This window comes from Zootermopsis nevadensis, unplaced genomic scaffold (assembly GCF_977971745.1).
Source record: "Zootermopsis nevadensis isolate Lab colony 2312 unplaced genomic scaffold, Znev_1.0 Znev_ptg000011l, whole genome shotgun sequence".
In the NCBI taxonomy this organism is placed as follows: domain Eukaryota; kingdom Metazoa; phylum Arthropoda; class Insecta; order Blattodea; family Termopsidae; genus Zootermopsis; species Zootermopsis nevadensis.
Window position 1 is genome coordinate 15,427,736 of NW_028259143.1, and position 14,561 is coordinate 15,442,296.

Sequence of the window (14,561 nt, forward strand, 5' to 3'; positions counted from 1 at the left end):
AATGTTTGCGCATGGGATGAAAATTCCCTACGACACTCGAAAATCCCTTATCCTCACATGGGAGTTTTTCAGTGACAGTGCATGAGAACTGTATTTTGTGTGTTACGTTATTTAAACAGAGATCTACACTCACTCTTCTGAAGACAATGTCACGATGACAGCGTGGACATGTAGGCGTTCATATAAGTAACGGAAATCTACAACTTGCTCAAACTATGTTGGTTTAGAGTGCCTGCAATTCTAGTATGAGAAGTTTCAATCAATGACAATGGCAATATAAACTGAGAAATAATACATTGAAATTTATTGTGGATGTTGGTATTAATTATTATTGTATTTTGTTAAGGTGGTAATGTTCGTTTGTACTTAAATATCATATTCGTTTTCTGGCACATTTTCACTACTCTGTCCTGTTCAGTAGATATTACTGACAGTGCGGTATGGCATCAGGTCTTGAGAGTTACGTAAACCGTATCCTTTATAAAGACGTCAGTTGTATGTGTTCTGTAATGTATTTCCTTTAATACGAAGGGCATGGAGGTAACATTTTTCAAATATTAATAGAGCAGTCGGTTAATATGAAATTCCTGGGTTTGCAAATTGATAACCACTTAAATTGGAAAATTCATATTGATAAACATACCTATATTGTGTGTGGAGCATGAGTTTTAAGGGATTCAACACTTGTGTGTTGAACGTTGGATTTGACGGTCCGTTTTCACAACAATTTGTTATTATAGTTTCAGTGTTTATTAAGAATCTACAACATGTTTCGACCTTCACTGGTTATCAGCTCGATCTGTTTAAGAGTTCGAAACTAAAAAGATATGACTGCTAATTTGTGTACATATTTTCTGCTGCTGACTTCACCATGTAATGGAATATATTTTAACCTCCTACATATAAAAGTAGAGTGGTCTATGTTGATGTAGTTACCCTTGGAAGGCTGTAGTTGACCAGAGTCCACCTGAAGATGATGGTCGAAACATGTAGTGGATTGAAGATGGCTGTGTTCAGGGTTGTTGCACCATGTAGTGTGGTAGAAGTTTACCGACGTTATAGATGTCCTTGCTGCCTCTATCATCATACTGATGAGAGATTCATCTGTATTAAAGGTTTTGAAACCAATTCTGTGGGATTCTATTCAATCTCTTTCCAGTGATTCTGCATACAGGTTGTACATGTGAAATGTATACCATTTTACTGCAGCATTGGTCATTAACTGAAAATCAGGGGAATAAAAATTAAATGCGTTTAAGTAAGTCATATGATCATGCTTATAAGTCATGCCACTTATTTTCCAAGTCTTTTCACCTGAAGCAATACACAAGGTAAAATGGCATCTTAAGTAGAAAAAGTTAAATGCATGGTGTGGTTTCACAAGTCTAGTTCTACAGTTACAGTGCAAAGGAGATTTCTTATGGTGTTTGGAATGGAACCACCAACAAAAATGTTGATTTTCAAGTGGTGTAAATTGTTTATATTTGTAAAGGACAAATGGCCAGTGACTGAAACTCAGGTGGACACAGTGACATGAAGCTTTTGTTTGCAGTGCACGCAGATCAATGAGGCATGCTGCTCAACAGTCAAACACATCACTCATCAATGCACAGAATTCTATGGATATGTTTGAAATTTAAAACTTCCAACTGATGTAGCATTCAACTGCCTAAGACAGAAGTTTGCTTGCACATTTTGCTTTGACTTTATTTCAAGACATGAAGATAATGAACTTACATCCAGAATTTCATTCAGTGATGAAGCCCTATTTCTTTGTTTGAGAAATATTAATGGACATAACCTGAGAATTTTGGGAGCAACAGTCCTCATGAAATTGTTGAACATATGAGAGGCAATCAAAAGATGAATGTATTTTGTGCTGTGTCCAAACAAAATATGTTCCATTTATTTTTCATTGCTAAACATACTGTGACTGGCATTTTGAACTGAGATATGTAGGAAGAATTCCTCACACATATTTTTGAAGAAGAGGGTCCTAATGACAAGACAAAGCACCTCCACATTTCCACAAGGAAGTGACAGACTTCATAAATTTCAAATTTCCAGAGAAATGGATTAGACGGTGCACGCCTATCACTTGGCCACCTTGTTTGCCTGATCTTACTCCCCATGATTTTTCTTTTAGGGGTACATCAAAGATGTCGTGTATGTGCCACCATTGGCAACAACTTTGCCAGAATATGCTTGGAGGATCAAATGGCTGCATTTACCTTCTACTTGCTTAACAGCATGTGGATTGAAATTGAATACAGGTATGATATCTGCTGGGCCACATACGGTGCCCTCATTGAACATCTTTAAATTGTGGGTCACAAAATCTTGATTATATAACCTCCAGAAATGTTTAGTTTTCATTCCTGTGCCTATTAGTTTATGACCAACACTGCAGTAAAGTTGTGTCCGTTTCGTATGTACACTGTGTTTATCCCAGTTTTTTTTATTTTTCCAGGAAAATTTATTACAATCCTTAGATTGTTAAAAAGAGGAAAATTCACTCAACATGCTCCTATTCCTAGTACTTTTTTACTCTATATATTCCCATACAATTTGTTGCTGGCTTATTCTGCATGCTAGCATTTAGATAGCCTATAATTAAAACAGTAAACTCTTATTATCTGTGTGCAGATTATCCAGTTTGTGAATTATCGAAGCACTTTTTTTCTTGCATAAATGTAGTAGCATGTGAACTAGGCTTTCAACTTCTTTCCATGCCTATTTTGAGGATGAGGTTTCTTTTGGGAGGGCCTACAGAAGATATGATTAAACAATATTCCATTTTTTGGTGCTTCTAGTCAATATCGGTGGTGTGGTGGGGAAGTTTGTTCCAATGGTCTTGGTGCTAGAGAGGCAGAGAAGATGCTACAGGTGTGCTTGGTCTTTTTCGAATGCAATAGGTTTTGATTATTGTGCTCACATTGTAAATTATATTTTTATTCTATTAATCAGTGATTCCAATAAGAAAAATCATTAGAATATAATACATCATATAGGTTAATGTACACGTTAAAAATAAATGCACACTCAAACTTATTACATAATGTAACATTACAATTATAATTTAAAGTAGTCACTTATTTTAGCTTGTTTTGAATTATTAAGACAAGTAATGGAAACTTCATTTCAAATGTTCATCATGTGCAGCACATCTAGAACCAATATTCATTTGGTATTGTCAGATGAGGTTCCTAGTGTCTCATCTTTAGAATGGATAATCCTCTGCTTCATGTCTGATATATAGAAAGTCTTAAAAGTTTTTATAATTTCCTGATCAAGATACTGAATGTGCCACATAATGTTGGGAAGTAAAAATGTTGGTTTGATGTTCTTTAAGTTCTGCCTTGGATGTACCAGGCAGTTGTACAGAATTACTACAGATTTTCGTATTTAATTGTTTTTCCCAGTTGTGAAAGTAATCTTCAAATTAGAAGCTGTTATCCAAGCACTGGCTTTGTGCTCATATTCAACAAATATATTTTTACTGCTTTGAAAAATCTAAGAGATTTGCTCTTTCGTATTATGTGTAGCTTTATTGTGATTGTTCCTGTCATATTGCAAGTTAAAAGGACTGTAAACCTTGTATCATGCAGATCCTGAGGCATTTTTAAAAATTTTGGAATAACCTGGAGTAGTTCATGAGTATAGTCCAATTTTGTATGTACTAAAGCTCTACTCTAGAATATAAGGGTTTAATACAATTTTCCAGTCAGCTTGTAGCCAGTTGTCAAGCCATCATAATCCTGATTTTCTCTATGAAGTGTTTTATAAACAATACCCTATCCTCCCTCCATGTGTCACCTGCAGAATTAATGTGGGACATGGAAGTTAACAGATAATGTTCTTAAAATGGAAATTCTGGTGTCAAAAAGTATGTAAAAATTATCCAAGAACAAAGAAAGGTATCTCAGTTTTTTAATATTTAGATTAAAAAAGAAATGCATCCAGAATTTTGGTTGGGAATATCAGAAAAAAATGGCCACTTGAAAGATCAAAAGGGAGATAAGAGGATAGTATAAAGAGCAGAAATAGATTTTAAGGATACAAGGTAGATGGTAGAATGCTGTCTCAGGATCATGCCCATTAGTGGTTTTTGATATCAGCATTATTAACTTAACCAGAGAGTTAGTTGGGTGGTTGTGTAGAAGTTTTCAGAGGGAAGGTGGCCCTGCAATTGATTGACAGTACTTACGTTTAACTTATGTCCATGTATCACACATGAGATGATGGGATGAGAAAAGTATTTGAAATTTTGGTTGGCATGCCTGAAGGGATTTGACCACTTTGAAGACGTACACATGGAGAGGGGGAGAATTAAGTGAATCTGAATGGAAATATGGTTTGACGGTGAGGACTGGATTTATTCAGTCCAAGGTAGAAACTGGTAGTAGCTGTTGTGAATGAGGTGAGCCTTCAGATTCTAAAATAAATTGAGGAATTTCTTTCACTAGCTGAGCATATTAATAGCTTCACAAGAAGGACTTAATGGCATTACATCTTACCAGTGAATGTGATGCATGTTTATGTCCACATGCTGGATTTTTGAAATGCTGGTATAGTTTAGAATGCTTAGATGTAGAAATTTGAGCCTTGGAAGATCTGAAAATAATGCTAAAATTGAAACCAAAAATGTCTAGCAGGAGACTGTGGTGTGTGTGACAGTAAACTTAAAATATTTACATAATTAATTAACAGAAAAAACAGATTACATAAAATAGGAAAGAAGTCATGTATGTAATCCACAGAGTTTTATATTACCCTTAATTGTGTTGTAGATACCGTTTCTATAATAACATCTGATGGAAGAAATTTTGTTGTAAGTGTTTTAAACCATGACAACTTTATTTATGTGGCAGAAATATAAGCACCATAATTTTTAAGCATGATAATTGACTGACATGTCTTGATCTACCAAACATTATTAGGAACTGTTATGAAACTTAATTCATGTAAATATTTATTTTTAAGCACACTGTGTGCACATAGTTTATGGAGAAAATTGCACAGAAGACCCAGAATTTGTAAGGATTATTATTTCAGCGTGTATGGATAGTTATTATTTATGAATAACTACAGGAGTAGAACATTAGCTATTTAAGGAGGTATAATGAAGACTTCTCAGGAAATCAGTCATGTCATGGAATGACTTTCCTACGTGTCTGAGATGCATCATCAGGAATAGATGTCATGTTTACTGTATACTTACTTATAGTTGGCTTTTGAAGCCCAGTGACTTCATCTGAGAGTTGACTGTGAGTTGAGTGAGGCGTAAATTTGAGTTTTCTCAATAATGTTTTGTTAATTCTTGTTTTCACTAGGTAGCAGCAGCAAGAAGACTTAGTGCCTTCTAGTAATTGCTACTTATAAGTAGGGAAACTGATTTTTTGTTTGGACTGGATCACAGATACTGTATTAAATTAGTTATGGGGAAATACTGCCACAATTGATGGATGCTATTCCTGTTCTTTGACACTCTGTTCCAAATAGTCTTCACAGACTCAGAATGGCCATATGCTAAATCCACCTACATACTGCATTTAGTTACTGAATTTTGCTTATAGATTTTTATAGTTTTAGCAAGTCAGTATATAAACTAACAGTTATAAATGCAGGCATTGCTAGTTGCTGCATTATTGTAAGATTTGTATTAACAAATTAATCCTATTTTGACTGAGATATTGACAAATACCAGTCAGGTCAAATTCTCAGCGTGAGCAGGACTGGAAAAATATGCATTGTATCACAAGTACATGTGTTCTGATTATGTGTACATAGAAGTGTAATTTGGCATTTGTTGGTCATTATTTTGAGAATGACGTGGAGAAAATGTATATTCTGATATGCATGAAATGGTTTTTCAGGGGACACTGAAAGGTTTTGATCAGACGATTAATCTGATACTAGATGAAAGCCATGAACGTGTGTACAGCACAAATCAGGGTGTGGAGCAGGTTGTGCTGGGGCTTCATATTATTCGAGGAGATAACGTGTAAGTTAACCTGAGACAAACAAGAACAGAAGAAAATTGATTTCTTTTAGAGAAAAGTTACTGAAAATAACCACTTTTAGTGCTGTGAAAGCCTGATGTTCAGACAAGTAAAACATGATGGGCCAATTCACACTCTGCCTGAATTCTGATTGATTGACGAACCTGCACAAAAGTGATTACAGATTGAAAACACTTGGAATCAGAACGTGCAGTTTGGGGTAGCAGTTGGCAACCTTTTGGCACTGGCAGGCCACATTTAACTTCTCACTTCATAACATAGGCCACATGGCAACGAGATAAGAAAATGAGATAATATATACATTGGTACATTTATTTTCATGCATAATTATTACATGTCTATTTGAAATAATAACAATTTTAAAATTTGATTTTGACATAAACCATTAATAAACATTACCTTTTTAAGAGAGAAAGTAACAATACTTGAAATATACAATTACTTTTTGTTTTTTCAAAAATATCATGATACCACTCAAACCTATACTTTAATAAAATGTGCTCTAAATCAGCCTTGTGCGGTTTCTGAGGTTGGATGTCACCAGCTAATTTGTGGTTATCTGCTTCAAAATTGAAAGATGAAATTTGTAACAAGCGTGCAAGACTTTCTTAGGAAGCTGTGAACATTATTTATTTACCTGATAGTTCATAACCAAAAATGCTTGCTCACAGATGTAAGTGCTACCTAATGCGATTATCGTTTTTTGCGGAAGTCTTGATGATGGGGGAATTTAAAATAGGGAGTCTGGCATAAGATTGCATTAGATTTCCTATAGAAAAAGCATTTTTCAAAGAGTAACTTCTTTGTAATTCACACACTTCCATTTGCATCTGTGTGGGGACATCATTAATGTCAATAGCAAAAGGATTATGGATCAAGTGGATTTAATTTAAGCTAGTGTAAAAATCAATGAACTACGAAGAAAATTCATTTCAGAATTGTCAAATGATGCTAACAATCTTATTCTTCAGCATTAGCAATTCAAGTGGTTTGATGAAGGATTACAAATCAGTTTTGCAAAAAGAAAAATTTTCCAACTTATAATTTCATAGCACTCATTGACTAAAGGTACCATTGGTAAGAGTCTGAATATTGTGTGATATTTACACCAGTCATCAAAGGAGCATACATGACGTTGACCTTTCATTTTCAATGATTGTGTTAAATGTTATCATGTATAATATTCTGTTTAACAAAAGTCAGGTACTTAAAAAATTTTAGTTCAAAACCAGAAGTGATGTAAGCATTCATCTGTCATCATAATTCCAGTCATCACTGCCTTGCCTTTTTTCCATGTATGGCTTTTCTCTTCCATTAATTACATATAACTGCTAAGCAGTGATACGGTATGTTTGCCATATGAAGAAAAACATGAATTTATTTTAAATACTTTCTGAGTCGTGTCTAGGTTTTACTGAAAAACATAGGTGAAGGCTTGTACATCCGTGTTCCCTGGTAGACAAGTCCACGTGGTAGTAGACCAATGGTGATGCAAGGGTCAAATATGTTTGAGTTTTTGTATTACCATATTTTTTAATTCATATTTCATATTTGCACATACTCATTTCAACTCTAGCTGTGTATTATTTAGCAGTGCTCCAGAACATCCACTTATAACAAGTGCAGCTGGAAATGGATACCAGAATATGTAGATTGTTGTTGTTATGAATCCCCCCCCCCAAATTAAAACCATTAATATTGGCTTCCTTTACAGTGTGATCGTTGGTGAACTTGATGAGAACCTGGATTCACGATTAGACTTGTCGAGCATCAGGGCTGATCCTCTCAACCATATTATTCACTGATGGTGTGCGATACTTTATGTATTAAGGATTATTAAATGCTTTGATTTTACCTATGTTAAGCACATTTACATTTGAAGCCTAGTTTCCTTTTGAATGCATTACCATTCCATTTTAAACACTGTTATGATTGTAAAGCCTTTAATTAGTTATATTTGTGTTTTATAATTTCTGCTTCATGGGATGAGTAGGCAATGCAATAAAGGAATAACAACAACTCCTTCAGTACCTGCATGTGATGACAGCCATGATAAAAGTTTTCAGATCACTCGTGCCGACTTGGCCGCCTTTTCAGGGCAGCCTTGGCTGACCTGCTGATTATCAGCCCCCCTTGGTTGCCCAAGGGTGACCTCAGTCAGCTCTTGGTCAGCAGAAGTGTCTTCCAAGTTGCTGAACTAAGGGGTTCACCACATCAGCTAACTTTGAGTCAGAAATCTGTCAGTGCTCTGATGTGGTCAGCGAAGAATGGAATCCCCAAATCCTCATGAATTTGTATATTAATAACATACCAAGATGCATTATTTGCAACGTGAAGATACTTGGACTGTAACACTTAAAGCTTCCAGATGTTGCTGCAGGCAGTGAACCTCCAGATCAGGCATGTGTAATCAATCCATCATAGAACAAAAGAGCAGCACACAAATTCTGATGACAGGCAACTTTTCCTGTCATGCAGGCCCAAACTATCAGCTGCCTTCTTTCTCACTTGGCTGATGTGTGCTGACGAGGTAAGCCCAGTATCACAGGTCACTCCAGCATAGGGCAGGCAGTGAGTGGCAAGATAAAGTCAGTAGTACTGATTGGTGGAGTGGGCTGCTATCTAATGAGGAGGAGCATGTGGTTGAGCAAGGGAGGAAATAGAATTTTGGAAGGAAGCAGCAAAGATGTTCTGGTGACCATGCATCATCACCCACAAGAATGGATAGGTGATGGTGGACCCACCAAATCCTCATGAATGAAAGGCCACTTATGTTAAGGAGGTGCCAGAAGTACCTAAATTAATAAATTACAGTGTAAATCATGATTTAAAGTTGTGAGGTTTAGGGCAAATGGTTGTAATGGAAACATTTTTCATTCGGAAGATGGCTGTCCTGTGAACTTCTACATGGCGCAACAACCCAGAAAACAATCATCAAACTCACTCATAAAAACCACTAATCCTACATTTTTAATTCAAGTTCACCTGCCCAAAATGCTTATGAATACTACTGAAAGAAACTGCTGAGATAATTTCTCCTGATATATAAAAGTGCAGTGATACTAGCTGTAATCAGTTCTCATGGATTAACTTTTAACTATCTATTGTCAATCTCAAACAGCTACTTCGACATCGGGTCCGAAAACGAGCGGTTCTTGGCGGCTAGCGACATCTTTCGCGGCTAATGTGTACTGTGTATGGCCTTTCAAGGATCTCCACACAGACTGATAGGTTGCAGGAACTTTTGTTGCGCCCTCCACAGATGAAAGAGTTTTCACACCAGAGATAGTACCTCTAACAATTTATATATGTTGTTATAACTCTGTTGTCGTAGTTGGTTTCGCACACCACAGACAAATCAACACGTAACTCCAACTATGTGGTCACATAGTATTGCTTACTGAGTAAGATGGCTTAATCCGAACCCCAAACAGAACGAGTGCGAGTTTTAGCCAGTTATCTTCAATACGGTATATATCCCTACGCCCCTATAAAAAATGTTTAATATAGACCAAAAGCTATTACAGTTTGCCTGTTAAGAGAGGAACAGAGTGGATTTCGGAAAGGGTCGATGGTGTACTGACAATGTATTTACTATTAAAAAAATACAGCTTTAATACAAAACAATGAAAATGATTGGCAGAGGTCCACATACAATTTAAATTAATCGTGTACGACAATATCGATAAAACAAACTATGGTCATGGCCTTTATTAGGAAAGCCTTAATAAGATTAAAAATCGTCATTGACAATCAGAAAAACCCCAACAATTACGTAGATTCAAGGCAATATGTGGAACTACACAGAAGCCAAAAAAATAAACTAGATAAGAAGCAAAAATAAAAATTTAAAAAGTCATGGCGGCGACAATACTGTACAATATGTGAAACTTGGGTGCCGACACAAACAGATTTTGGTAGGATGCAGGTAGCGGAAATTAGAGTTATCAGAATAGTCAAAGGATATACGAAAAGAGACTGGATCAAAAACAAAGGCATAAAGAAGAACTTCATGTAGAGACCTTAAATATAAAAATAATTGAATACCGTGTGAAATGAATAGAACACTTATCAAGGAAGGACAATACCAGATTACCAAAAATTGCTTATAACTATAACTCCAGGGCAAGACGAAACTTGGGACAACCCAAAAAACCGTGGAGATATTTGTGAACTCGGAATAGGCAATTATGCCTATCCCATGAAGTGGAGAAGAAGAGGAAGAAGAAGACGGTATTTTCCACATTGTTTATTACTGTGATATTTCCGAGCGCCACCGTTTGCTGAGTGAGGTTAGAGCAATCTACGTTGCGTCATACTCCATATGGCTGATGTTTGAAATGCTGATGTGTATAGCAGTTGTGTTTAACGCTATTTATATTGTGCTTTAAAATAAAGTATATCGGTGAAAAATGCCTGGAAGTGTAGCTATCGTGAACGGCAATGCCGAAGCCATGGAAAGTGAATCAGGCCAAGGAGTAGGACCTCCGAAGACAGCAAAACAGTTAGAAAAAGAAGCAAGAAAATTAGCAAAACTTGAGAAATTTAAACAGAAGCAGGATAAGCAAAGGGATCCACCAGCCCAAACGAAGGAAAAATTCGAGGTTTGTAATTTTGCAATTGGAAGCAGAAGTTTCAGCTATCATATGGTAGTGAAATGAAACGATTTTGGCTTTGAATGCAATGTATGTATTTCGGGAAAGCTTCCGAAAAAGTAAAAATTCTGGCGAAATTTTGTTGATGTTGACCCTTGCATATAATTACAGTTCAAGCTCTATTTTAAGAAAGCTGTGGAAGTGACCATTGCACCAGTGGTCTAACCCTTTTTTAGAATTGAGAGAACTGAGCTAAAAATTTCCTCTCTTCTGTTTGTTATGCAGAAAAGAAGCAGTAATTTTAATCCACAATGAAGGCTGTTGAAACTGTCGGCTGTGTCTGTATGACATATGAGTTTCCATTATTTTGGAGACTGTCTGCCACTGTCCTCAGAGAATTATGTAATGGTGGGGGCAGAGACAGTCTGAAAATGGAAGTTCATTCTATACTAAGATGCCTGATCACCTGAGAGATCTTCATTGCATTCAATTACCATAAAACTTCAGATTTTTTCATGTTATAATATTTGAGTAGATGGATATTCAATATGCAGAGTGATCAAGAAGTCATGCAATCCATACCTAACACTTGTTCTGTTTGCATTGAAATCACAAACAAAAGACATTATTATGTAAATTGTTGGAGATGATGACTGTGTTAAGCTATGCATGTATTCACTTGTACACTCTTTCCTCATATTTGATGAAACCTAGTGAAGAGATTCTGCAGTGACATTATGTGCTCAGGTTGGTTTTGTGCACATCCTTCTTCAGAAACCCCCAGAGTTATAGATGTGGTTGCAATAGATTCAGGCATTGGAGGGCCACAAGCTTTGAGAAATAATGAAACCACTAAAGAACTTCCCCAACATCTACACTCTTGAATTTGCTGTATGTGCCATAGCCCCAGCATGCTGAAACCATCAGTCTTGTTTGTAAACGTTCAAAAGGGAAATGTAATTCATGATCAGTTTCTGGTTATGTTTAATGGTTTTTGTTTTACTGAAGAAAATGGGACCAATTATCCTCCATTGTGAGACAGCACCCCATACTCTGACTTTCTGAGTTTCATGGAAGATATGTGTGTTTTGACCACTCCATATTCTGCTGTTTTGACTATTAACATATCCACTTAGTTGAAACCATGCTTTATCATGAGAGAAAACATAATCTAAAATGTGTTTACGCCTAAATGTGTAAACCATCTGCAGTACTGAAGCCATTGTTCCTGATCTGGTTCCTTGACATATACATGATATGGATGAAGTTATAAAATGTATGTAGCCATATTACAGTTCTGTAGGACAATCTAATATGATGAGAAAGTTTTCTCAGTGACTTTCTTGCAGAATGTAACAAAGCTTGACAAATATCACTTAAATTATTGTCATTTAACATTCAATGTCAACCAGAACTGTTTCTGTCTTGCATGTTTTCTGTATTGTGGAAATGGTTTACCAGACAAGATATTGTTGACTTATTTGGCACAGGAGAATCATAAAATTTATCTGTCAACTCACTGTAGAAAGCTGAGTAAGAATGAGATACCAGGTAATATTCAACAGTGAAAATTCTCTGCATTTGTGAAAAACACAGCCTTGCACTTAGACTGTTTGAAGAAAATTGACAGTCAGGCACGAGCAGGTTACAACGTGATGTGACCTGCATGCGATTTTATGTAGTCATAGCAATGTTGTGTGCTTATTAATTGTATTGAATTGCAGACATCAATAAGTATTTTAATATGGGTTGTGTTACTTTTTGATCAGCCTCTCTTTTCACTCAGAAGGCCTTAACTGTGTAAGAAATGAGATGTGAAAGAGTAAGTGGTTGAATATTTTGGATATTGCCAGTTACAGTTAGAGTGCAGTATTACCTAAATTTATTAAAAGAGTGAAGGACTTAATTTTTATTTTTTTTACATATGCGAGGAGTGTTAATTACACATGGGGTCAAATGTGGTGGATTGTCCAATTTCATTAACAAATTTTACTTTTTTAAATGCTCGCTGAAGATCTCTTTTCACTAAAAATCCGTTCCTTGGCAGTGGTCCTTTTTCCCTTTTCCATGGTGTAAAATGTAGTTCCGCTTTGTGAGTATTCCATCATCAAGTCATGTTCCGTCCTATATTCCTGCCGCATTCAAACTATACTTCCCTACCTTCATAGGTAATGTATACCCCTGTTATATGTAGGCTCCTCACATTCAACGTTCCAATTCTAAAGTCCTTTAAATGCCACCTCAGTTGTATAAAGTGAAGCTTTCACAGCGACTGAAGTTGATGAAAGACTCTCGGGTTACGAACCTCGTCAGGTGGCTGAATGGTGAATAAACCATATCTTCTGCTAACGTTTCAAGAACAATCTCTGTTCTGAGGATGAGAGCAAAGATTGTTTTTGAAACGTTGGCAGAAGATGTGGTTTATTCACCATTCAGCCACCTGATGCAGCTCGTAACCTGAGAGTCTTTAGTTGCCTCTGTTTTTCCACACAAGCCATCCAATTCTGAGGCTTTGTTATTGTTTTAGTAACAAAAAATAAATTTTTATGAAGGGTTGTTAGTGCCATGCCCAGCCCCCAAGCCCCTTATCGACTGTTCGCGCCTGCATATTAAAAAAATTTACTGCTAATCTTCGTAACTGGAGTCTATTCTTCGTTCATAACCCAAAGACGTGCCATGCCGTGGTGACAGACCCACCTAACGTTGTCCGTGATAACTGACTCATTGGTAGCAGTACTCCAAAAAGTTGTTTCCGTTGGCAAACTGATGAGAGAGATCAGAACAGACAACAAACCACCAATAAATCTGGGCATCAGACAAAGTATGTGGCACCATCTTTGCTGAAAGTTTCCTCATTCCCAAATCTTCAGTAAAAATCTTCCACAGTTTCTCTGTCTAAAGTTAATTTCTCTTTCATTATATGTACACTTCATCTGTCAGAATGACAAAACATGTTGTTAATGCATTGCTTCAGCAACCTATCACTCATTTTTTACCGGGATGAAAACACTTACTTGTCTAACTCACTGCTACTACCTTATTTGCTTCACCAACACACAAGATGCAACTCCAGGCACGTCATACATAACATGTCACTTCTTAGTTATTGCTTGCTTGTTGCTTGATGCGGCATATGTGAGGATTATGGGAACTTGATTGTTACACCTTGTATTATTATTTATTATTAAGTGTTCTGTCTTACGAAAGGTCCATTGCTCTGCCCAAAAAGAGCTCTCCAGTTGTCCCTATTCTCGGCTTCTCGCTTTAATTCCTGGAACGTCATCTTCTTTCCTTGTTTAAGGTCGTCGGTTAGCTGTATCAGTCTTCTTCCCAGTCCTCTCTTTCCTTCAATCTGGCCTTCGATGATATCACTCATTAATCCATTCCTTCTCATAATATGTCCCAGCCAGTTAGCTTTCCTTCGTGTAATCGCCTGCAGAATGCTTCTTTGCTCGTTGACTCTCCTCAATACTTCTTCGTTGGTCACTCGATCCGTCCACCTGATCTTCTCTATTCTTCTCCAACACACACACCTTGTATACTGTAATATAATTTCTTTGAAGTTGTCTTTAACTTTCATTGTTCTTCAGTTCAGAAGAAGATCTAGGAATTCATGTAATTTAATTTTGTGATTGATTTATATTGATAATTTGATTTTTCTTGGCATTGCAGAAAAAGGAAAAGAAACTGGAAGTGAAAGATGCAGCATTATACACCATTCTAACAAGAGAAGGAGAAAAAAAGAATGTCACGTGTCCTATGCCTAATGCATATAGTCCTCAGTTTGTTGAGGCAGCATGGTACAGTTGGTGGGAGAAGCAGGGGTTCTTTAAACCTGAATATGTGGTGAGATTTGAATAAATTTGCCAAATATTGTCAGGTTCATTTGATTTTGATTTGCATTTGTCCAATATAACTACATACTACACTATACTACGGGCTT

At 36.4% G+C, this 14,561-nt stretch overlaps 2 protein-coding genes across 6 annotated transcripts in view; both read left to right on the forward strand.

The window, feature by feature from the left end:
- The first annotated feature begins 37 nt into the window (after window positions 1-37).
- Window positions 38-7,881, forward strand: LOC110828956 (U6 snRNA-associated Sm-like protein LSm8). 5 transcript variants are annotated; one of them, XM_087347433.1, is made up of 5 exons: window positions 38-170; window positions 2,147-2,273; window positions 2,814-2,886; window positions 5,877-6,004; window positions 7,738-7,881. In XM_087347433.1, exons 1-5 carry the CDS (start codon window positions 155-157, stop codon window positions 7,826-7,828), a joined length of 435 nt encoding a protein of 144 aa, XP_087203559.1. In that variant the 5' UTR covers window positions 38-154; the 3' UTR covers window positions 7,829-7,881. The 5 variants fall into 5 exon arrangements, with proteins under 5 accessions (XP_087203559.1, XP_087203558.1, XP_087203560.1 ...); XM_087347432.1 differs by lacking the exon at window positions 38-170 and adding an exon at window positions 177-540 and having other exon boundaries at window positions 1,553-2,273; XM_087347434.1 differs by lacking the exon at window positions 38-170 and adding an exon at window positions 177-540.
- A 1,992-nt stretch (window positions 7,882-9,873) lies between these two features.
- Window positions 9,874-14,561, forward strand: part of ValRS (Valyl-tRNA synthetase) — a 30,548-nt gene continuing 25,860 nt past the window's right edge. The window contains exons 1-2 of the mRNA XM_022062178.2: window positions 9,874-10,627; window positions 14,291-14,464. Coding sequence (XP_021917870.1) covers window positions 10,436-10,627; window positions 14,291-14,464 — 366 coding nt within the window. The 5' untranslated portion in view covers window positions 9,874-10,435. The remainder of the gene's footprint in view (window positions 10,628-14,290; window positions 14,465-14,561) is intronic.

Bases quoted from the DNA above. Each gene is read 5' to 3' on its own strand.
- LOC110828956 (XM_087347433.1), top strand. The intron at 2,887-5,876 runs GTGTGCTTGGTC...ATGGTTTTTCAG, and splicing joins AGGCAGAGAAGATGCTACAG to GGGACACTGAAAGGTTTTGA. The intron at 6,005-7,737 runs GTAAGTTAACCT...CTTCCTTTACAG, and splicing joins ATTATTCGAGGAGATAACGT to TGTGATCGTTGGTGAACTTG.